Source organism: Rhamphochromis sp. 'chilingali' (genome assembly GCF_963969265.1).
Source record: "Rhamphochromis sp. 'chilingali' genome assembly, chromosome: 19".
In the NCBI taxonomy this organism is placed as follows: Eukaryota; Metazoa; Chordata; class Actinopteri; order Cichliformes; family Cichlidae; genus Rhamphochromis; species Rhamphochromis sp. 'chilingali'.
Genome location: NC_137946.1, coordinates 11,817,763 through 11,838,597, shown reverse-complemented (window position 1 = coordinate 11,838,597; position 20,835 = coordinate 11,817,763). Strand labels below are relative to the sequence as shown.

At 41.9% G+C, this 20,835-nt stretch overlaps 3 protein-coding genes across 5 annotated transcripts; 1 reads left to right on the top strand and 2 right to left on the bottom strand.

Moving 5' to 3' along the window:
* Positions 1–1,038: 1,038 nt before the first annotated feature.
* rtn2b (reticulon 2b) lies at positions 1,039–11,086 on the bottom strand. Of its 2 annotated transcripts, XM_080866193.1 has the most exons (8): positions 11,015–11,086; positions 9,115–9,251; positions 4,880–5,087; positions 4,629–4,767; positions 4,217–4,286; positions 3,498–3,544; positions 3,268–3,326; positions 1,042–3,144 (listed from the first exon to the last, which is right to left on the bottom strand). In XM_080866193.1, exons 2-8 carry the CDS (start codon positions 9,125–9,127, stop codon positions 3,042–3,044), a joined length of 639 nt encoding a protein of 212 aa, XP_080722319.1. In that variant the 5' UTR covers positions 9,128–9,251; positions 11,015–11,086; the 3' UTR covers positions 1,042–3,041. The 2 variants fall into 2 exon arrangements, with proteins under 2 accessions (XP_080722320.1, XP_080722319.1); XM_080866194.1 differs by lacking the exons at positions 9,115–9,251; positions 11,015–11,086 and adding an exon at positions 8,427–8,496 and having other exon boundaries at positions 1,039–3,144.
* A 193-nt stretch (positions 11,087–11,279) lies between these two features.
* ppm1nb (protein phosphatase, Mg2+/Mn2+ dependent, 1Nb (putative)) lies at positions 11,280–18,563 on the top strand. 2 transcript variants are annotated; one of them, XM_080866177.1, is made up of 6 exons: positions 11,280–12,036; positions 12,259–12,830; positions 14,286–14,403; positions 14,867–14,981; positions 15,079–15,142; positions 18,477–18,563. In XM_080866177.1, exons 1-6 carry the CDS (start codon positions 11,631–11,633, stop codon positions 18,522–18,524), a joined length of 1,323 nt encoding a protein of 440 aa, XP_080722303.1. In that variant the 5' UTR covers positions 11,280–11,630; the 3' UTR covers positions 18,525–18,563. The 2 variants fall into 2 exon arrangements, with proteins under 2 accessions (XP_080722303.1, XP_080722304.1); XM_080866178.1 differs by lacking the exon at positions 18,477–18,563 and adding an exon at positions 16,110–17,191 and having other exon boundaries at positions 11,281–12,036.
* On the bottom strand, positions 18,085–20,290 carry kcnk12l (potassium channel, subfamily K, member 12 like). Its single transcript, XM_080866176.1, has 2 exons — positions 19,192–20,290; positions 18,085–19,086 (listed from the first exon to the last, which is right to left on the bottom strand). Exons 1-2 carry the CDS (start codon positions 19,703–19,705, stop codon positions 18,086–18,088), a joined length of 1,515 nt encoding a protein of 504 aa, XP_080722302.1. The 5' UTR covers positions 19,706–20,290; the 3' UTR covers position 18,085.
* Positions 20,291–20,835: the final 545 nt, after the last annotated feature.

The following is a 20,835-nucleotide window of genomic DNA, read 5'->3' as shown; positions in this document are numbered from 1 at the left end:
AAAGAGAAAAGCTCTTATTATTACCGTGAGTCAATGATGTGGTGTTTGTGCTGTGGAAAGCCAGAGCTCACGTTGTAATGACACCACAGTGAGGATGGAGATGTTTGAAAGAAATCAGTGATTTGTTTAGATCAGTCCTCGTGTTACGGGCTCCTGCGAAGACTTTCCTAGGGTAACACCTAGTGGACAAATGGGTCAGCGCAACCCCCGATAGAGCGTGTGCATCACTGAATACATAATGCGACCCTTGGCTGCTCCTTGTCAGAGAGAATTAAAACTTGGGTGGCTGCAGTCTTACTGTCGAGCCTGTTTACACAGTGGAAAACTGCTAACCCTTTGGCACAGACGTCGTTTTCACAGCACAAAACTACAAGCGATGGAATAAATGATGCATTAATTCCATTTAGATGTTTCTCTATCAGAGTCCTGGTGCTGTGATTGCTCCCGCCGTCATGTCTCACTGAGTGTTGTTACATTCTTTATAACACCAGCTGAAATATACACTATGAAAGAAGTTAGCTTAGGCAGTGGAGGAAAATTGATTAATTAAACACTACTGTGCAAAAGTGAAGAGTCACCCCTCCTTTCTTTATGTTTTGCTTCCTAGGAGCCAGACTTTCTTTTCATTTAAAAGTGATATTTAACAATGGATCTGATTTCAGAAGTTTTTCTCTGCTTCAGCTGATCCATCTGCTGTTCACTGAAGTCTCATCAGAAATGGTCTCAGTGGGGTGGGGTGTGGGGGGAGGCTGTCAAAAAGCCATTCTTAAGGAAGGGAAACAAGGAGAAAATGCTGACATATGGACTAAAAATCAGCTGCAACAGGTCTCTTGGACTGATCGATACTGAATAAAGTTTGTTTTACCAAATATTGACTTTCACGTTCAATGGAATTGTACAAACTGTTTTTGCCTTATATACTGTATTTTCATGTATACTTACTTAAACAAATAAACGAGGGGTTGAGCTCAAGAGTTTTGCATGGTACTGTTTGTGAAGGCACAGAGGAAACTCGTCTTTATTTGTAGTAAACAAGATTTTATTTGGGAGCAAAATTACAATAGAACATCACAATAAAAAAAAATCCATTACAAATACAGAGTAGACCTAAAACATGGGCTAGCAGATGATGCCTGACTTTAGGCAGCTGTTATTTAAGACCATGTGTTTATACTGATGATTGTTATTACAGTGACTAAGAGAAAAAAGTCTGCTAATTTCACACGCAAAGTGCGCAGTACCACTGATACTACACTAATTCTGATATTGCACTAATGCATCATTTATGCAATCAACAGTTTTTGTTTAGAATATCCACGTTTTACTGTTCTCTGTATACTGCAGAGGTGGGTAAATATGGTTGAAGATTAGAAAAAATACTCTTTCTAAAAATAAGACTTTTGAAAATAAATCGACAGAATATTGTTGGTAAATAAAAGCATAACTATCCAACATGAGTTTTACACGCTCATTAAGACACATTAGTATGAGCAGCAGCTTCTTTTTTATGGTCTAAAACACGGAGCGTTAGAGGCTTAAACGACACTGCTGACTACTGGCTCAGGCTTGGCAGCTGGTTGCTACAATAACGAAAGAGTTCACCCAAACTCTTCTTTCCCATTCGCCCACATGTCATGTTGTTTTCTGTGCTCATGTTTGTACAAAGTCACCTAATTTCTATGTTTACAGCATGTGGTAGCAACTACTTCTAGATAAGTGGTAAAAGTGTAAAAAGCATGTTTTATACTTCACAAACTGTAATGCTGTGGGGATATATTCATTATTTTGGGGGGAAAGAATGAAATTAAAGTCCACTATTTTGCCATCAGTGCTGATAATTCCATGAAATTCCTGAAACTGCACCAAATTTGACTATAACTGATTTAATGGCTTCCTCAAATGTTCCCTGAAAGCAGTTTAAGCATCTGGTTCCTGCAGTTATGGACATGTGATAATTGATTAGCTAGTTAGTGATGGCTTAGCAAGTCGTAACTCAAAACAATGGAAGATTAGTGAATACAGCCATAATACTAAATTACTCTACACAGCGCTGTACTCATATTTATATGCACAGCGAATCACAGAAGGACAGAAGGACAATAAAGCAAGGAATGCTTTACCATTTGATTGACAAGTCATTAGCCAGGGAGAGTGTGGTGTCACCCAGTTACACAACGAAAACCGTCCCACACTCATGTCGTGTGGTTTAAAAAAACATGGCAATTTTTTTTTAAAAACATTGGGTGATTTCATGGTTGCTATGTCTATCTTTTGTATACAGTCTAAGATGTTATCTAGAAAGTGCCTTTTTGTGTTTTGATCAATCAAAATGAACTGCATTTACTACAAGAGTCAATATTCCTCCCACTTGTTAAGAGTTGTACTTTTTTTATTAGCAAACTGCTTGTTTGTTTCTAATTAAAAGTGATTAGCACTAAGATTAAAGGAGAACACTCTCATTATTTCTCATGTAAGTCTTTTAAAGGTTGTGGGGCTGGCTGCTTACCAAGCTTTTTCCTCGACTTAGCAAGTGCAGCACTATTAATGCTGATTAATAGCAGGCGATGTTCATGTCTTTTTATTCTATGAAGCTAACAATGAATGATGCTTCATAATAAAGGCAGCAATAATGCTGCAGGGCTTCATTATAAATACTTCCACAGTTTGACAGGAACACAGCGGACTAGTTATGTAAAAATACACTTGTTATTAAAGAAAAAAAAAAGCTGTGATGTTCTGTGCCATCCATAGCCCACTCGAAGAGTATGACTGTGTGAACTGGTTCTATTAGACGCTGCCCACAGAGAGCATCACAGTAACTAAAATTCCCCTCCTCATACACCTCCTCATCCTCTCCCTCCTTCAGTGAATGGCAGCTTTGTTTAAGCTGTCAGGATCAATTATATCTTGCTCCCATAAACAAACATCATGGTGGAGAAGTGGAAACGAGCAGCCCCTCTAGCCGCCCCCCAGAGGATGTGCCCTTCCAGTCTTTCCCCAAATCCCAAATGCTGGGTGTTTTCAATACGTGACCAACACAGTTACTTTGACTTGGCTTTCTGTTTGGGCACATTCACAGCTGAAATTGCAGGTTTTGGTGCAGGGGCTGGAGGGGGCCTCACCGAATCGTACACACTGGAGAACCTACAACAAAACGGGGGCATCACAATGAAGAAAATACCAGCACCGAAGAAAAAGCCACAATTTTGCTAGCATGACATGACCAAGAACAGAAAACAATATCACATAAATGGGTAGCTCACTTACAGGCTTTTGACTCTCTTTAGAAAAGCTCTGACGGCTCTAGCAATCCTTCTTATCCGCACCTGTCACCAAAATATCACAAAGGTCAGTGCAAACCAGCAATTTCTGCATCTTACATAGAATTACATGCGATTTTTACTAAGATATGTTTCTGTTTTGTTTGGTTTTAACTATTAATCAACTTTGCTGAATCATTTTCATTGAAATTTTTTTTTAACATAAAATAAACTCACCTGCTGCTTTTTGTACAGCAAAGGAAGGGAGAAAACAGCGATCACAGCTGGACAGACAAATTATTCATGTAAATGACTGGACTGCTACTTTTAGAGCACTCTAGCTGAGCACTCTAAACACTTTCTACTACCAGCCACATTCATCCATTCACACACACATTTAGGCTCCACTTTCAATCTTTGTTTTTGAGAGCTTTGTCTAACATTCACACACACACACTTCAGTAGATGCATCAGAGGCAGCTCAGGGCTCAGTATCATGCTCAAGCATGCTTTAATATGCAGTGTTGAGGAGCCAAGGATCCATCTACCAACCTTCCAATCAGTAGATGACCCACTCTACCTCCTGGGCTTTATGTCACTTTAGCATTGCACAAAAATAATCTAATTGGTTCTAATGAAAACATTCTTCTACTTAAATAATTGGTGCAAACCAGTCATCTGAGGCGACTGATGGAGGCATGACTTCAAAAGGAACTTGAGGTTTGCAGTAAAAGTTATTCCTTAAATCTTAACCGTCATGTGCAAAGTGCTTTTTTCTGCCTAAACCCAGTCACACTTTAACTACTGAGATGATAGATCACTCATGAGTCTTACAAAGAGGAAGATACATTTGAAGGTGCTGGGAGCTTAATATATGTAGGTGGAGGAAAGAGACATGGAGGAAATTAGATACGTGTGTTAGCACAAAGCATAAGTATACAGCGGGTGCAACTTACCACTTATTACCAGGGTCAGTCCATTAGTTTGGATGCCAACATAGGTCAGCAGATACAGAAGCACAACAAACTGAGAGAAAGAGCACAGAAAAAGATTACTGAACAGTTTAATAGTTTAGTTTATTAACTGTAATTTGATTTGTGAATGATGCTGCTTTAATAAATGTCTCGCTGAGATTTAAAGCTGCTGAATGTAGTCTTGATCCCATGAGAAAATGAACACTGCATGGTGGCTCTGTTTAATTTTTAGCTGCTTTTAAGCAATATAGCCTGGATTAAAACAGTACAGCTGCTCAGAGCCCCACACGAGCGTGTGTGGTGTGTAGCTGCCACCAGGTGGCACCAAAGTCTAAAAGTATTTTAATCTTGGCTTTGTGACATCTATACTATTGCTTTACCATCACACTCATACCTTAATAGAGTCAAATATGTTTTCAATGAAAATGAGCCGTTTGATTTCTGTGACAGCAAATGCGATCAGCAGCACCGTCTCCTCCACCAGCATCACCGTCTCCTTATTTGTCAGAGAGCTGTCGTAATCCAGACATGACCTAAGCACAGGATAACACATTTGTGAGAAAGTTCAACATGCTTCCAGAAAGCAGAGGAGCAGCATATTTAGCTGGAAAAGAAAAACCTGTGTGTGAACACTGATGGACTCACTGAAAGGGGTGAACCCCGGGGTTCCAGCGCAGGAGCTCCAGGAGCTTATAATAAAAACGGAGGGGGAAGGTGATGCACATGACACCCAGAAAGACGTTGGAGACCACAGTCACGGCACTAAGCTGGAACAAGCTGGCCAGACCGATTACCAGCCCTGTAAACACCACACCAGTCCTCCACATGTGGCGCCAGTACACCAGATCCACAACTGCAAAGCAATTAAGCACAAGACATCATCTTAAATGAGTGATGCACAGAGAGCGCGGTATATCTGAGTGAATATGCAACTGAAATGGGAAGTTGTTAAGCTTAAATTAGATACAGGCTAATGTTTCTTATACTTCATGACCTGACTGTGAAGCAGGGTTACCAAGAGTGGTAACATGACAGAAGGGTGTAGAGAAGTCGATAAAACTGGAGTGGAGATAAAACTAGCAACGAGGCAGTAAGTAGTTCAAAATGAGGAAAGTACTGAAAACCCAGGAAAAGAACTTATCTATCTCTACTTATTTTAATCCCACAGAGGTCAGTTATGTTGTTGATAATTTTACTTCTTCACTGTGTAGGACTCTGGATATTGTAGCTCCTCTGAAAAAGACCTCCTACTATAACTCTCAAATCAAATATGCACCTTAAAGCAGATAACTCCAAAGCTGGAGAGTAAATAGGATCTCAGTAATTTAGAAGATTGTCATTTAGTCTGGAGAAATACTGCTGCTTTGTAAAAAAAAAAAAAAAAAAAAAAAGCCCTTCGTAAAGCTAGAAAACCTTACTGTTCATCACTGATTGAAGAACGTAAGAACAGCCCTAGGTTTCTCTTCATTAGTGTAGCCTGACTGACAAAAAGTCAGAGCACTGTTAAGCTAACCATTCCTTTAACATTAACATTAACATTATTTGAAGAATGTCAGTCAGGTTTCAGAGCTCATCACAGCACAGAAACAGCTTTAGTGAAGGTTACAAATGATCTTCTTATGGCCTCTGACAGTGGACTCATCTCTGTGCTTGTCCTGCTAGACCTTAGTGCAGCATTCGATACTGTCGACCATAATATCCTATTAGAGTGATTAGAACATGCTGTAGGTATTACAGGTACTGCACTGCAGTTGTTTGTATCATATCTATCTATTAGACTCCAATTTGTGCATGTAAGTGGAGAGTCCTCTTCACACACTAAGGTCAATTATGGTGTTCCACAGGGTTCAGTGCTAGGACCAATTCTGTTTACATTATACATGCTTCCCCTAGGCAGCATCATTAGAAGACATAGCATACATTTTCACTGCTATGCAGATGACACCCAGCTCTATCTGTCCATGAAGCCAGATAACACACACCAATTACTTAAACTGCAGGAATGTCTTAAAGACATAAAGACCTGGATGGCCGCTAACTTTCTGCTTCTTAATTCAGATAAAACTGAGGTTATTGTACTCGGCCCAGAAAATCTTATACATATGGTATCTAACCAGATTCTTACTCTGGATGGCATTACCTTGGCCTCCAGTAACGCTGTGAGGAACCTTGGAGTCATTTTTGACCAACACATGTCCTTCAATGCATATATTAAACAAATATGTAAGACTGCGTTCTTCCATTTGTGCAACATCTCTAAAATTAGAAATATCCTGTCTCAGAGTGATGCTGAAAAACTAGTTCATGCATTTATTACTTCCAGGCTGGACTACTGTAATTCATTATTATCAGGATGTCCAAAAAACTCACTGAAAAGCCTCCAGCTAATCCAAAATGCTGCAGCAAGAGTCCTGACAGGGACTAGAAAGAGAGAGCATATTTCTCCTGTTTTGGCTTCCCTTCATTGGCTTCCTGTTAAATCCAGAATTGAATTCAAAATCCTGCTCCTCACATACAAGGTCTTAAATAATCAGGCCCCATCTTATCTTAAGGACCTTGTAGTACCATATCACCCTATTAGAGCACTTCGCTCTCACACTGCAGGCCTACTTGTTGTTCCTAGAGTATTTAAAAGTAGAATGGGAGGGAGAGCCTTCAGTTTTCAGGCCCCTCTTCTGTGGAACCAGCTTCCAGTTTGGATTCGGGAGACAGACACTATCTCTATTTTCAAGATTAGGCTTAAAACTTTCCTTTTTGCTAAAGCATATAGTTAGGGCTGGACCAGGTGACCCTGGATCCTCCCTTAGTTATGCTGCAATAGACGTAGGCTGCCGGGGGATTCCCATGATGCATTGAGTTTTTCCTTTCCAGTCACCTTTCTCACTCACTATGTGTTAATAGACCTCTCTGCATTGAATCATATCTGTTGTTAACCTCTGTCTCTCTTCCACAGCATGTCTTTTATCCTGTCTTCCTTCTCTCACCCCAACCGGTCGCAGCAGATGGCCGCCCCTCCCTGAGCCTGGTTCTGCCGGAGGTTTCTTCCTGTTAAAAGGGAGTTTTTCCTTCCCACTATCGCCAAAGTGCTTGCTCATAGGGGGTCATATGATTGTTGGGTTTCTCTCTGTATCTATTATTGTAGGATCTACTGTACAATATAAAGCGCCTTGAGGCGACTGTTGTTGCGATTTGGCGCTATATAAATAAAATTGAAATGAAATAAAAATGAAATACAAGATCTTGAATAATCAGGCCGTATCACCCCATTAGCTCTCAGACTGTGTGCTTACTTGTGGTTCCTACAGTATTTAGAAGTAGACGGAGAGACAGACGCCATCTCCACTTTTAAGATTGGGCTTAAAACTTTCCTTTTTGCTAAAGCACATAGTCAGTGCTGGATCAGGTGAACCTGAATCCTCCCGTAGTTATGCTGCAGTAGGTGTAGTCTGCTGGCGGATTCCCATGATGCATTGAGTATTTCTCCTTCAATCACAATTCTTACTCTCTTTTTGTTTATACATCTCTCTGCATTTAATCATTACTTATTGTTAATCTCTGGCTCTCTTCCACAGCGTGTGTTTTGTCCTGTCTTCCTCCAGTCGCAGCAGATCGCTGCCCCTCCCTGAGCCTGGTTCTGCTGGAGGTTTCTTCTTGTTAAAAGGGAGTTTTTTGCTTCCCACTGTTGTCAAAGCGCTTGCTCACCGGGGCTATATGATTGTTGGGGTTTTCCCTGTTTTCTTGGTATTACTGCAGGGTTACATTAGGGTTACCTTACAATATAAAGCGCCCTGAGGCTGTTGTTGTGATTTGGTGCCGTGTAAATAAAAATTAATTCATTCGGTTTTGAAAACATATGAGGTATACAAAAGATGCCATGTGCTACTTTTGCTAGTACAGTGAATGTTTTAAACTAAAGTTAAACAGATGCTATGAGTTGCTGTATCATATTCTCCCTTTTCTCTCTGATAAGTCCCACTGTGGATATTTGAACTGTTTTGAGCCATAAATAGAGACTGAGACTTTTTCACATGGTCTCATAAAAGTCATCTAAAATTCTCTCTCCCACAACGACCACAGCCAGCGGGTGTTTGAAAAATGGACACATTGTTATTTAAAGTGTGGATAAGAAAGAGAAAAGGGTAACGAAGACAAATGACAAAACAATTTTACAGAAAATGAAGGACACCCTCACCTCGTTTCATGCCATGCCATGCTCCTTTATTAAAGGAGAAAATCTTTCTGAATGAATGCTGTTTTTAATGGGATCTGTACATGTCTGAAAGTAAATCATAAATCCTTAGATTAGACACTAGATCCTTACCCACCAACATTACACGAGCATCCTAACTGCAGCACAAATTTAAGATCATTTTATGATTAAAACAGATTATTTAAAAGCAGCAGAGTATTGCTGGTTTTCATAGTTGGGTTTCCTGAGAATTATAAAAGTAGATGTATTCTTATTCATTTATAAAAACAGAAACATTAATGCTGTCACACCAGTGAAGTCACTTCAAAGCTGGGCACAAGTACGCCCTCTCATTCTTATCCGAATAACTGGAGTTATGTGTTATCAGAAGTAAAACAGCCCTGACAAGACAGCATTTCTTATCTCCTATAACAATTTAAGCCTTTACAAATAAAACAAACTACATTCAGTCAGCAGTGGGCTCTCATTTAGCTCAATCCCATTCAGCCCATCTGTCGACCAAATGAAAGACACACTGGATTCAGTGTTTAACTTGCCATCCTGCCTGCATTCACACCTGCACAGCAGAGGGAAAGTAAATAAATTCCCTTCTTCTCCACCTGACATCTGCACTCTGACCCCGTCTGCTCTCCTTCACTTTACTTAAAGCTGTCAATATTGATTTCCTTACGTTTGGTGGCCATTTCAGCGGCGGTCCTGCTTGCTCTCCTCTCTTTCTTGTGCTTCCACCGTTGGCTTGCACTCCAGGCTTTTTTTGGCCACCCCAGCTCCGTCAGCAATATAAGGCCCGGCTGGCCTAATTTTATCCTGTATTGGATTCACACACACTCAAATTGGGAACTTGAGACTTGAGCATGTACATGCCCCACAGCTTGTAGAGGCTAATGCTTCCTCAACCAGTTGGTGGCTGATTTGCACACAGAGGCCTTTCCATGCACGACAGACCATGACAGTTTTTTTTAACGTAAAATGATCATCAATCCAAACTGATAAGAAAACAACTAATGTTAGCAGGAAGCTAATGCCAAAAGCTGCGTGCTACAGCACTGACATCAAGCTGAATACATACAGTCACTGCAGTCACTTGCCACGTTTTACAGATAAGCAAGAAAGATGAGTTTCTCTATAGATTTATTATTCACTCTGCACAAATATCCCTCATGACACCTTCTGTGTGTCAGACCAAAACACGGAGCCAAACTCGCCTCGCCATCTGTATATTTAACACTTTCACTCACACCTTTAAAGCTCTAAAGATAACATAAGAACAACCTTATAAAAGAGGAAATCCATGTTAGAAAAGCACAGGCTCAGATGTATACTATAAAAGGGAGCTGTACTAACATTTGTATTTTAAAAAGCCATGATGTGTTTGCTGTACGGTATTTAGTACGAATTAAGGGTGTTATATAACTGTTATTCAACAACTGATATATTGCTAATTAATAGTGTCTAATACACATATGAAAATAAAAGTATGTACTTTTTTTTGTATGCTCCTCTACATTTATGGTTGTACAGGGCTATACTGACGTGTCCTATCCTAGCACTGTGGCTTCATATCAAAAGGATTCTTGCTGGACCCTTCTGAGTTGCATTAGGATGTTCTTCCTGTGCTTGTATGGCTCTCGACAGTTACTCTAGAGAGCCATGTAAGCAGAATAAGGGCATGTATGTTAGATTAACTGGTGATTCTACACTGATCATACATTCAATTCAGATTTATTTATATAATATAACTCCAAACCACAACAGCAGTCACCTCAAGGTGCTTTATACTGTAAAGTAAAGACCCAACAGCATCAAAGCGAAAACCCTAATGATCCGACGATCCCCTATGAGTGCAAGCACAATGGCAATGTTGTTCATGAAAACGAGATCTCTGCAGTGAAAATCTGACATTAGCGTGAAAAAAAGGATGGAGAGATAAAAACTGTTGATCAAGCCGAGGAACATCTAACACATCTATTCTGCCTCCTCTTGGCAGGTGGTGACAAAACAAACTAAGATGTTTATTTTTATGGCGTGTATCACTTTGACAAGTGGTTTTTACACCATCATGACTTATTAGGTGTTAAAAAAAAATCCTCCCTTCTTGTCTGATTGCAGCTTTACTAATATCTGTACCCAAGTCAGAGTAATGTGGAGAATTACACAGTGGTGATGTCACTGATGTTCACTGCACAGATATAAGCTGTTGTTTGGGGAACGGGGCCAAACAAAAACAGCTGTAAGTCCTGTTATGGTGATTAATCATGAAAATAAAAATTGCAGTTTAAATGGCGAAGACACGCATATTTCTGCCTCTGTGATTATAAAACGCAGGAATTTTAAAAGTTTAAACAGTTTCAGTTTCTAAATAACATCAGAAAAAATAAGTAATAAAATAAACATTTCATTACTGAGCAGATATTGCAAAAAAATACAGTCTATCTCCCGCCTAAAGAATGAACGCAGCTTTGATTTCAGGAAAAAACACCTGTGGTTTGAAGTGTATGTACTATTATTGTGTTTAATAAACAAAAAGATAAGGACAATGTACGATCAGTTTAACAGGATCAACCTCCAACCTCTGTGTGTCTTCTTCAAACCATCTCACACTTTGTGCTGCGTGTCCGACAGTACTGTAATCCACAAGCCTATAATCCCGACCGATCAAAGGTTGAGATTAGGAAAGATGTGGGAGGGGCAGAGAGCTGCAGACAGGAGGATGGTGAGTGAGAGTGAGCGCAAACATGACAGTGGCAAAGCAAGCCAGGCAATGATTGGTGCGCACAAATAGCCAGCCAATCACAGCACGGGCAGGGAAAATAACAAGGCAAGGGAGAAGCTGGTGAAAGAGGGAAGAGCTATGAAAAAGCGAGGGAGAAGGTGAAATCTCAGCAGCACAGAGAAGAGGCCAAACAAGCAGGAGCGGAAGGATGATCGGAGGTGAAAGCGCTGATCAGTGAGGTCTCCAGAGAGGGAGAGGAGAAGAAAGAGATGAGCAGCAAGAGGGGGGTAAGCAGCCAGCACACACAACATCCATCAGCTCAGGCAGCCATGCTCTGAGCCCTGGAGCAGCAGGGCTACGCAGACACTGCACAGGCCCCACATCAGGCCTATAGCTCAGCCCTCCATCCCGGCCAGCAACACCGGGGCAGGGACAAGACAAGATTCCCTTCACAACACCTGTGCATAAAAGCCATGAGGACAGCCAGGAAGGGCAGTGTAGAGATGCCTGCGTTTGTGCGCCAGCTGGTGAAAGAAACAGAAAAGAGGGTCAGCTCTTTCTTCAAAGGGGGCCGTGGAGGAACAGCAGAAGGAGAGCAGCAAGGGGAGGGGGAGAAGGAGGAGGTCATCCCCAGCCCCTACCTAGACCGGCCAGTCCTGGACAAGCTCACAGAGGAGGGCTGCGCCCGCTGGGGCCTCACCTATGCCCTAGGAAGTATGCAGGGCTGGAGGGCCAACATGGAGGACTTCCACAACTGTGTGCCACAGCTGGGTGGAGAGCTAGCTGACTGGAGCTTCTTTGCAGTGTTCGATGGCCATGCAGGCAGCACGGTGGCTCAGTACTGCTCCCAACACCTTCTGGGTCACATCCTGGCTACGGGTGAGAGATCTGTTCAGTGACACCTGACAGTGTGTGTGTGTGTGTGTGTGTGTGTGTGTGTGGGTGTGTGTGTGGGTGTGTGTGTGGGTGTTATCTTATAAGGATATTATTTTATGAGATATTCAGAATTTTAAACAGGCTGGTGATTTTCCTTTGTTATTAGTCATCAATATGATGACTGCTATAGCTGCTGGGTTCAGAAAATACTGTTTGTGCTCACAGATGGAATAGGACCAGAAGATGACCCGCCAAAAGTGAAAGGGGCCATCGAAGAGGGCTTCCTCCAGACAGACAAGCACCTGCACTCTGTGGCCCGTCGAGAGGGCTGGGAGAGGGGCGGCACCACTGTGGTGGCCACTCTCATTTCGCCATATTACATCTACTTTGCCAACTGCGGTGACTCAAGGGCCATGCTGTGCCGGTCTGGGCAGGTCTGCTTCTCCACTGAGGACCACAAACCTTACAGCCCTCTGGAGAAAGAACGTATTGAGAGCGCGGGTGGCTCCGTGTCCCTCCAACGGATCAACGGCTCCTTGGCAGTGTCACGCGCTCTGGGAGACTTCGGCTACAAGGGGGCAGAGAACCGGACCCCGAGCCAGCAGATGGTTTCACCTGAGCCAGAAGTGTGTGTGGTGGAGCGCTCGCCGGCAGATGAATTCCTGGTGCTCGCCTGTGATGGCGTGTGGGACACCATCAGCAACGAGGAGCTGTGCGCCTTCATCCACAACCGGCTGCGTGTCTGCACCGACCTGAGGGACGTCTGCACTCAGGTCATTGACCTCTGCCTCTATAAGGTCAGCACTGTTACACATACTTACTGCATGCACTTGTGTTGCTGTTCAGTAGTCTGAATAACAAATCCTTTCAACTGATTAAAAACACAATTTCAGTTTCAAGCTGAGTTACATAATTTTTAATCAGCTTTGAATTTTATGGCTTCTAATCAAGTAAAGTAATCTACTACAAGACTGACTGTGTTTTTAAACAAAGACATAATGGACTGGATATTCATTTTGATATAAGGTAATGGGCTCTGCTTCCTCTTTTAAAGATAACCCTTTAAAAGTTCTGAGGTTGTAAAGGGTGCAGAGTCACACGTGGAAATATTTTCCTACTACATAAATTTTCATCTCTGCAACTAAAAACTTATCTTGAGGTAAAACTGTTTTAAATCAAAAATAAGCACGAAGTCACCATTAAAGTTTGGCCCATGTTGGTCCTGAGAACCCACTGAGTTTTAGGAAAAAACACGAGATAAAACAGAAGCAGACTAAGTGAACTTCCTCACTAATTCTATAGCACATGCAGCATATTTGTGAAAGGTGCTCCAAAGTCAATAAACACATCCATATATGGAAGCTTAGAATATAAAAGTTTTTTTTTAAATCCATAGATAAGTAATGTTCTTCTTAGAGTGTGCTAATGTAAGCTCTCAGGGTCACTTTCTCATGGAGCTGAGGGGAGCTGCAGAGTGAGATGACAACTGAGGCCCGAGCAGAGGCACATACAAGACGTGCGCCTTTTGTTAAATGTCTTGTTTTCTTCTTAGTTTAAAATGTCATGCCAGTCCTGTGTGGTTAAATGTGGCTTTTCCTGATCCTTTTCAGCAAGTTCTGCCATACGTATCAATCCATTTACAGCCTACAATTTAAAATGAACAGGATCTTTGGCTGAAATGGCAAAAGTTAAAAATTTAAAAAGCAAGACTGACCTCAGCTTAAGCTTTGGTTTAGTCTCACTGAGACTGCCGCTGCTGTTCATGGTACAACAGACTATCAGACAGCCTTAAAATAGACTGCAGGGGTGTCGGAACAGGTTACATCGCATTATTCAGGGTTCCCATGAGGCCTAATTACCGACACTCTCGCTCAGAGATTTTACAGAATGTTACAGGAATGTAACGAAAGAAAGTAGATATTGGATTAAAATTACTTGGCAGATTACAAGCACAGAAACACATTAAGATAAACTTGAGCCACATGTGCACTCTGTTGGGTCCTCATATCACGCTTATGTAACAGTGCTTCAGCTTGGATGTGCACAATGACCTCAAAATGTCATGCCTTCTTCCGCACTCCATTTCCATTTTGCAGCTCCCCTGAGTCTGTGTGACATTGGAGTGCAAACGCTGATGTGAAAAAAAAAAAAAGATCTATTTGTAAAACTGCTCAAGTGGGATGTTTCGTGAGTTGACATTTGTAAGGTCAGCCATCATTACTCACCTCTGCTGATGCCGTTTTGTTCCACAGGGCAGCTTGGACAACATCAGCATCATCTTGCTGTGCTTCCCTGGAGCCCCCCAGCTGTCAACAGAGGCATTACACCAGGAGGCTGAGCTGGAGGACCTGCTAGAGTCCAAGGTGGCAGGTGTGTGGGTAAAGATGCTTTGCAAAGGACAGTGACAACCTTCATATTAGCAACCTGGAGTCTGTTTTTGCCATGGTGTAATGTTTCAATTCTCTTTGGTGTTTCAATGGTTTGCAAAAAAAAAAGTTTGAACGATTTGTTAATCAATGTTGTTTTTCCAAGATAATTATTTAAATGATTTCTGACATCACGTGTCTTGGGTAAAAAACAAAAGCAAAACACCAAATCTGTGATTCTTGCCATGAACCTATTTACTTGTGAACACGGGCACTATCATTTATTCTGAGTAAGTCCCACATTTACCCTAGTGTGGTAAATACTCATTAGAAATCCTGATGTGTATTGATCCACAGCTGAAAATAGTCCTAAAAACTCTGCTCTTTACAGACTTTTGCCTAAATCTAAAGTGTCCAGTGTATATTAGAAAGAAACTCTCTAAAAATGCATCTTTCTTTTTAATCAGAGATTTATGATGAGCTGTGTGTCAGAGGGGAAGAGCCTGAGCTGCTGTCCGTCCTCACAGTTCTTGCATCCACTGTCATCCCTGGATTACCACCAGGTGGAGGCATACAGAGCAAGTAAGACACAAATGAGCATCTATGTGCATTTGTGCATGTAAACCACGTTCTGCTGGATGCAATAGTGATTACATTGTGTTACTTCTGTGTGTTACAGGAGGAACTGCATTATCTCTGCTTACTATCAACAACGTGATGCGCACAAGCCCATGATACCAAATGTGAGTGACAGTTACAATTAGGTCCATACGTTTTTGGACAATGAGACTTTTTTTTTGATAGTTTTTCCTCTCTGCACCAACGCAGTGGATTTTAAATCAAACAGTAGAGATATGATTGTAATGTTTCTTCAGCTTTAATTAAAGAGGCTTTACAACAGGATTTACAATAATGTGCAAACCACTGGTTACAGTCAAAAACAAGAATGCAGGATTAGACTTTGCCCAAAAAACACGGTTCTGTAAAAAAAAGAAATGTGTTATGGCATGGGCCTGTAAGGCTGCCAGTGGAACTGGGTTATTAGTGTTTATTGATGATGTGACTGCTGATAGAAGCAGCGGGATGAACTGTGAGAGTACAAAGCTGTACTCTCAGCTCAGGTTCAGCCAAATGCTGCAAATCTGATCAGGCAGCACTTCACAGTGCAAAAAGATAAGGACCTAAAGCATTGTGCAAAGGCAACCCAAGAGTTTCCTAAAGCACAGAAAAGGAATATTTTTCAATGGCCAATTCAGTCAACTGATCTCACTGGGACAGAGCATGCTTTTACTAAAGTGACTGAAGACAATAGTGATGGCAGAAAGACCCACAGTCAAGCTGCAAGTGAAGGCAACTGCAGTAAAGGTTTGGAAGAGCATCTCAAGGGAGGAAAGAGCATTTATTGGTGTCAGGGGCCTCTCTGTCTACAACCAAGCAAAGGATTTTTACCTGAGTCATAAAAACAATCCTCATATGCACATTTATGGTAAAACCATGTCTGCACAGTCAATGCAAACTTTTTTGATAAACCCCTTGAATTAAAGCTGAAAGGCTGCACTGTAATTATATCTTGATTGGTTGATGTAAATATCCACTGTCATGATGTAGAAAGGCAAAAAAACAACTAATGGACCTAACAATACAAGTAAAAAGACATTGTTATTACACAGTGAGCTCACTCTTTGTTACTTTATCTGTCTGTCTGTTCAGGGTCTGGGAGGCTCTTGAGAAGGCCAAGGGATTTAGATTTTGTCTCCAAAGTTCCTCAAAGGAAAGGGACTGTAATAAATGTGAATATTAAACCTGTTTTTTTTTTTCATGTGTGCAGTTTCACAACAAGACAATGGTGTTTGTTAGCAGCACCATCTTGTCATGACAAAAAAAATGCAAAAACAGATCTAGTAAAGCCTGATACTTTATATTTATACAAGAAAGATATTTTGTAAAAATGACTCAGAGACACTGACCCAGCAACCAAACCTCAACCTCAATAAACAGAAAGTGCAGATGACAAATTGAACTGAATAACAACCAACTGTGGCATAGTTCGTTTTCATTGGATAAAATAAGAAAGATTAGTACATGCAGGGTTGCATTTTGAAAATTATGATTTAAGACTGTACATATGTGTGTGTGCATGTGTGTGTGCGTATTAAAGAATGAACAGGTTTACCTTTCCTCTTCAGGAAACATTGTCACCATTAAATAAAACCTAGCATGCAGCTAACATGTGTCCATTTGTTGTGACAGGAAATGCTAGTAGTTCATGAGACAGCTCGTGGGGATGCGCACAATCTTTTTCCCTCGTTGCTGTGAGTGAAAGGCAAATAAACTCATTAGATATCTGACTACTCACAATTCATGTCACGGGATCTAAAAACGTTTTTGACAAAGTGTTTTACATTTTCAAAAACAAGAACAAAATATGTCAAATTTGAAATACCTTACAAATGGAACTAAAAGTCTCCCCCCTAAAATGCATCCCGCTGTGATTACTGTCTAAATTTACATGAATGCGTTCAGCATGTACACAATTTGCAATTCTTTCTAAACATATATTATTTCTAAACACATTCAAAGGTAAAGTTTACATGAAATGGGATTTTCTCCATGAACTGATGCCTTATTCCCCTTTTTTACAGCTGACAAAACAAACAGCACCAGAGCGGGTCAGTTTCTGGATGAGTTATTTTACTGCTTACTGCATTGTAACATTACGTCAGCGAGTCATTTTCTGTGTTACATTAAGGAAATTACATTAAGTGTCACTATTGTTTTAAATCTAAATAAAGAATATTCGTCTGATGACTTGCTGTGCTCGTTTCTTAAATAATTCATTTTGAACACAGTGAAGACAAAGTATGAGCGGCGACTGCCGAAAATGGGTGATTATGATTTCTATGGAAGTTTTTAACCTCACACTCATCATCTACTCACAAAAACCCTCCTTATAAATGAATGAATTACAAACGGCTTTTGTTGCATAGTAAAGGATTTCATCTAGTTACCTAAATCTTTCTCTCTGCTCTGCTGACGTGATCCTGTGACTATCTGCAAAGCCCTCGTTGACATAAGGACGTCCTCTAAGAGTCATGTTTCATTAGATCTCAATTGAAAACCCTGGATCTCTTTCATGATTACTCTGAATTTCAATGACGTCCAATTGAAAAATGTCTTTCTTGGTGCTTCTGAGCTCCTGCAGTTTGTTTGAGAAGCTCTGTTTAAATACAAATCATATTTGAACTGTTTTATATATGCAGCTAGTTATCTAAGAGGAGATATTTTGGTTTCTACGTTCACTAACCACCTTATGTACAACGTTGTCTTCTGAGGAGCTCAGGGAGGGGGACATGTGCAGTGTCCTTAAATCAGCAGTCCTCTTTAAGTGCTCCTTCAAAGCTTCTCTCATCTGATTGCGTTTCTGTGAGTCAGTCACTTCAGGACATCAAACCCCTCTTCAAATGATGCTGAAGTCTTTAACACATATTTGTCCTTTAACTTCCTCTTTCACCTCACCAAACAGCGTATGAACAATTATTTGCTGTCTACGGTCTGCTTTTCAGAATATTCTATTCTTGGATATTTTTTAATACAGAACAAATTACTCATAATAAAAAAACAATCCTAAGGAAATGTAAGGCTTAAATATAGAGAACCCAAAGAACAATTGAGGTGTTGTTATGATGCTATCTATCCACACTGGTTTCCTGTAAGCGATTATTCATAATCCCCAGTGCTCCCACACCACCAGAGAAACCATTCTGATGGCTGTAGCTCTGCCGCGGGCCCTGGTGAGCTGTTTCACTCAGCTGTTTCTGCAGCAGTGCCAGAGACACCTTGTTGGACACCATGAACTCATTCACTGAGATCATCTCCCCTGACAAACGACGCCCCACTTGTACTTCAGCCAACGCGCCCGCATCCGTCTCGCTGTCGCACACAGTCTCAACCGAGCCGTCTGTGTAGCGGTGGTGGGATGAGATGGGCTGCACGGCGTTGCGTTTGATGCGTTTTGGCCTAAAGTGTGCCAGTTGACGCAGTTGACGCCTCTGTTTGTGATTTTTGTTGTGGAGACAGGGGCAGCAGAGCCACCAGCAGCCAGGGGTGGAGCAGGAACAGAGCTGATGCTTCCCTGAGCAGACCAGCTTTCCCAGGATCCAGTTGAGAGTCTGCTTGATGACGATAGAAATGACGTTGAAAAGTGAGTAGATGCAACAAACCCCCATTAAGATGAAAAGGCAGTTTCCAAACCGGTAGGCCTCCTGAGATTCGTACTGCTGCCTCTGGCTGCTCACCAGGTCCCCGAAGCCAATGGTGCTGAAGGCCACGAAGCAAAAGTACAGAGAGTCCACGTAGCTCCAGTTCTCCATGGAGCTGTACAGAGTGGAGGCACTGCAAGCAATCACAACAGATGCTATCCCTAAGATCAGCATCACGTAATAGACGGATGGCTTCCATCCTTCCAGACTGTCCTCTTCACCAGATGACTCCTCCCTGCTCGACACCACCCCAACTCCAGCACACCTCAGCCGACGCTCATGACACCAGCGCATGATGTAAGCTAACATGGTGATGATCCTCTCCAGGAAGAGGTTAAAAAAGAGGATAGTGGCAGCACAGCCAATGAGACCATAGAAGATTAGGAATATTTTTCCTGCTATGGTTGCTGGTGTGGTCATGCCAAAACCTTAGAGAGAAAACACAAAATACAAGGTTAAATAAATGATCACAGCCGTGAGCAACATTCCAAAACTGAAGAAAAATCTGGAAAAAAAGTTAAGTGGAGACTTACCAATAGTGGAGACCACTGTGCCCACAAAGTAGAAAGCTCCAGAAAAGTCCCAGCGTGGCCTTAATGCGTCCACCCTGATGCCAGCTCCGTTTGCCTCCTCATACTGCCTCAGCAGAGTGTGCAGGGCGCCCAGGTTGACCCTGTATCTCCTGGTGAAGTTGTCCAGCTGCTGTTTCCACAGGAGGCGTGCGCGGAGCTCAAATGGGTGTTCCAAGGCTGAGAAGATGGCAGCTCCGCACAATAAGTAGAGCAGGATGAGTCCGGCCAGCAGGCAAAAACGAGCATTGTCCTCTTTCATGGGCGCTCTGGGGCAGCAGCAGCAGCTACCTGCAGCCCTCCTCTTAGCCATGAGCACAGCAGCAGCAGCGGCGGCACAGAGACACCACTGATACAACATGCACCGCCTCTGCCGGCGCTGCCAAGTCACAGACTCACCGTGCGTGTTACATGCATCAACAGGCACAAATATACATGCACTAGCAGAATGAAACTTCTGGTTTAAACACGCATGCATACATTTGGCTCTAACATCTCACAGGCAAGCTTTCTGAAGAAGTTTTTGAGGACAGGTTGATCGTTTTGTTGAAAAAATTTCACATCAGACGAAATATCTGTAATAAAATGAGCAAAAAAATAACAATGCAGATGCAGATTAGTCAGATGCGGTTGCAAAATCTTAAGTTTAATAGGTTCCTTTAACATGACAAATTGTCAGAAAACACTTCTTGTAAGTAGCAGTTTATGTCTTATAATCCACATAACATAAAATACTGAATGTTTAAAGTAAATAAAAACCACAGTACCTGGTCTCGCTGGCAGCACCGTTCACTTAAGCGCTGCAGATCTGCGTGTGCTCATTCCATGGATGTTCTGAACAATGACCAGCCAAAGGAAGCCTCTTGATTTTGTATCTGTGTGTGTGTGTGTGTGTGTGTGTGTGTGTGTGTGTGTGTGTGTGTGTGTGTGTGTGTGTGTGTGTGTGTGTGTGTGTGTGTGTGTGTGCAGAGACACTGTCTGATGTTTCATCTGTCAAACACTCACATCATCATCCCTCTTCTCACCGCCTCCTCCTCCGAGCACACCCTGATTGGTGCAGTCAACTCTTCATTTGTAAAAGTGCTTTTTTTTCTTTTCTGTCATCAAACACCAGTTTAACATTAAAAAAAACCTCACGTTTGCGTCAAATAACTGATCGTGTGGTCATTTCCTTTCATCAAAGCATGGGACAAGAATTTCTTCTGATAAAGTAAAACTAACATTAACCTCTTAAGCCCCAAGCCTAACTGATCTCCGGCCTTTTGCCCCTGCATCAGGGGGCGTTGGGGCTTAAGAGGTTAAAAAAAACATTGTAGTAACAGGATTAGAAGCTTGCAAGTTCTGCTGAATTAATCAAAGTGGGCAAATTTTAGTTTCCCCTGCTTTCTTGTTGCCAGTGCTCAGGTGCCATTTCCACACCCACTTAGAGTGCTTTTTTGTTATCGCTGCAGACTGTGTGGGAGGATTTGTTGAGCATGGCTATCGGTTCCTCTGTCTGTTCGTTCCTTTAATCTTGTCTGGTGCTGCAGGTAAGGGCATGGGGTTCCCCGCGCCTGCCGACTAATGGCTGAATGTCAGCAGCAGGCAGGTGTGGAAAACAGACAGTCC

Excerpts from the sequence above, each read along its gene's own strand:
- rtn2b (XM_080866193.1), bottom strand. Across the intron at positions 4,768-4,879 it reads CCCGGGGTTCACCCCTTTCA|GTCATGTCTGGATTACGACA; the intron begins GTGAGTCCATCA and ends TCCTGTGCTTAG. Across the intron at positions 3,545-4,216 it reads ACTGACCCTGGTAATAAGTG|CTGTGATCGCTGTTTTCTCC; the intron begins GTAAGTTGCACC and ends TTGTCTGTCCAG.
- ppm1nb (XM_080866177.1), top strand. The coding sequence starts at position 11,631 with ATGAGGACAGCCAGGAAGGGCAGTGTAGAGATGCCTGCGTTTGTGCGC. Across the intron at positions 12,831-14,285 it reads TTGACCTCTGCCTCTATAAG|GGCAGCTTGGACAACATCAG; the intron begins GTCAGCACTGTT and ends TTTGTTCCACAG. Across the intron at positions 14,404-14,866 it reads GCTAGAGTCCAAGGTGGCAG|AGATTTATGATGAGCTGTGT; the intron begins GTGTGTGGGTAA and ends CTTTTTAATCAG.
- kcnk12l (XM_080866176.1), bottom strand. The coding sequence starts at position 19,705 with ATGCATGCGTGTTTAAACCAGAAGTTTCATTCTGCTAGTGCATGTATA. Across the intron at positions 19,087-19,191 it reads CACAGTGGTCTCCACTATTG|GTTTTGGCATGACCACACCA; the intron begins GTAAGTCTCCAC and ends TTTCTCTCTAAG.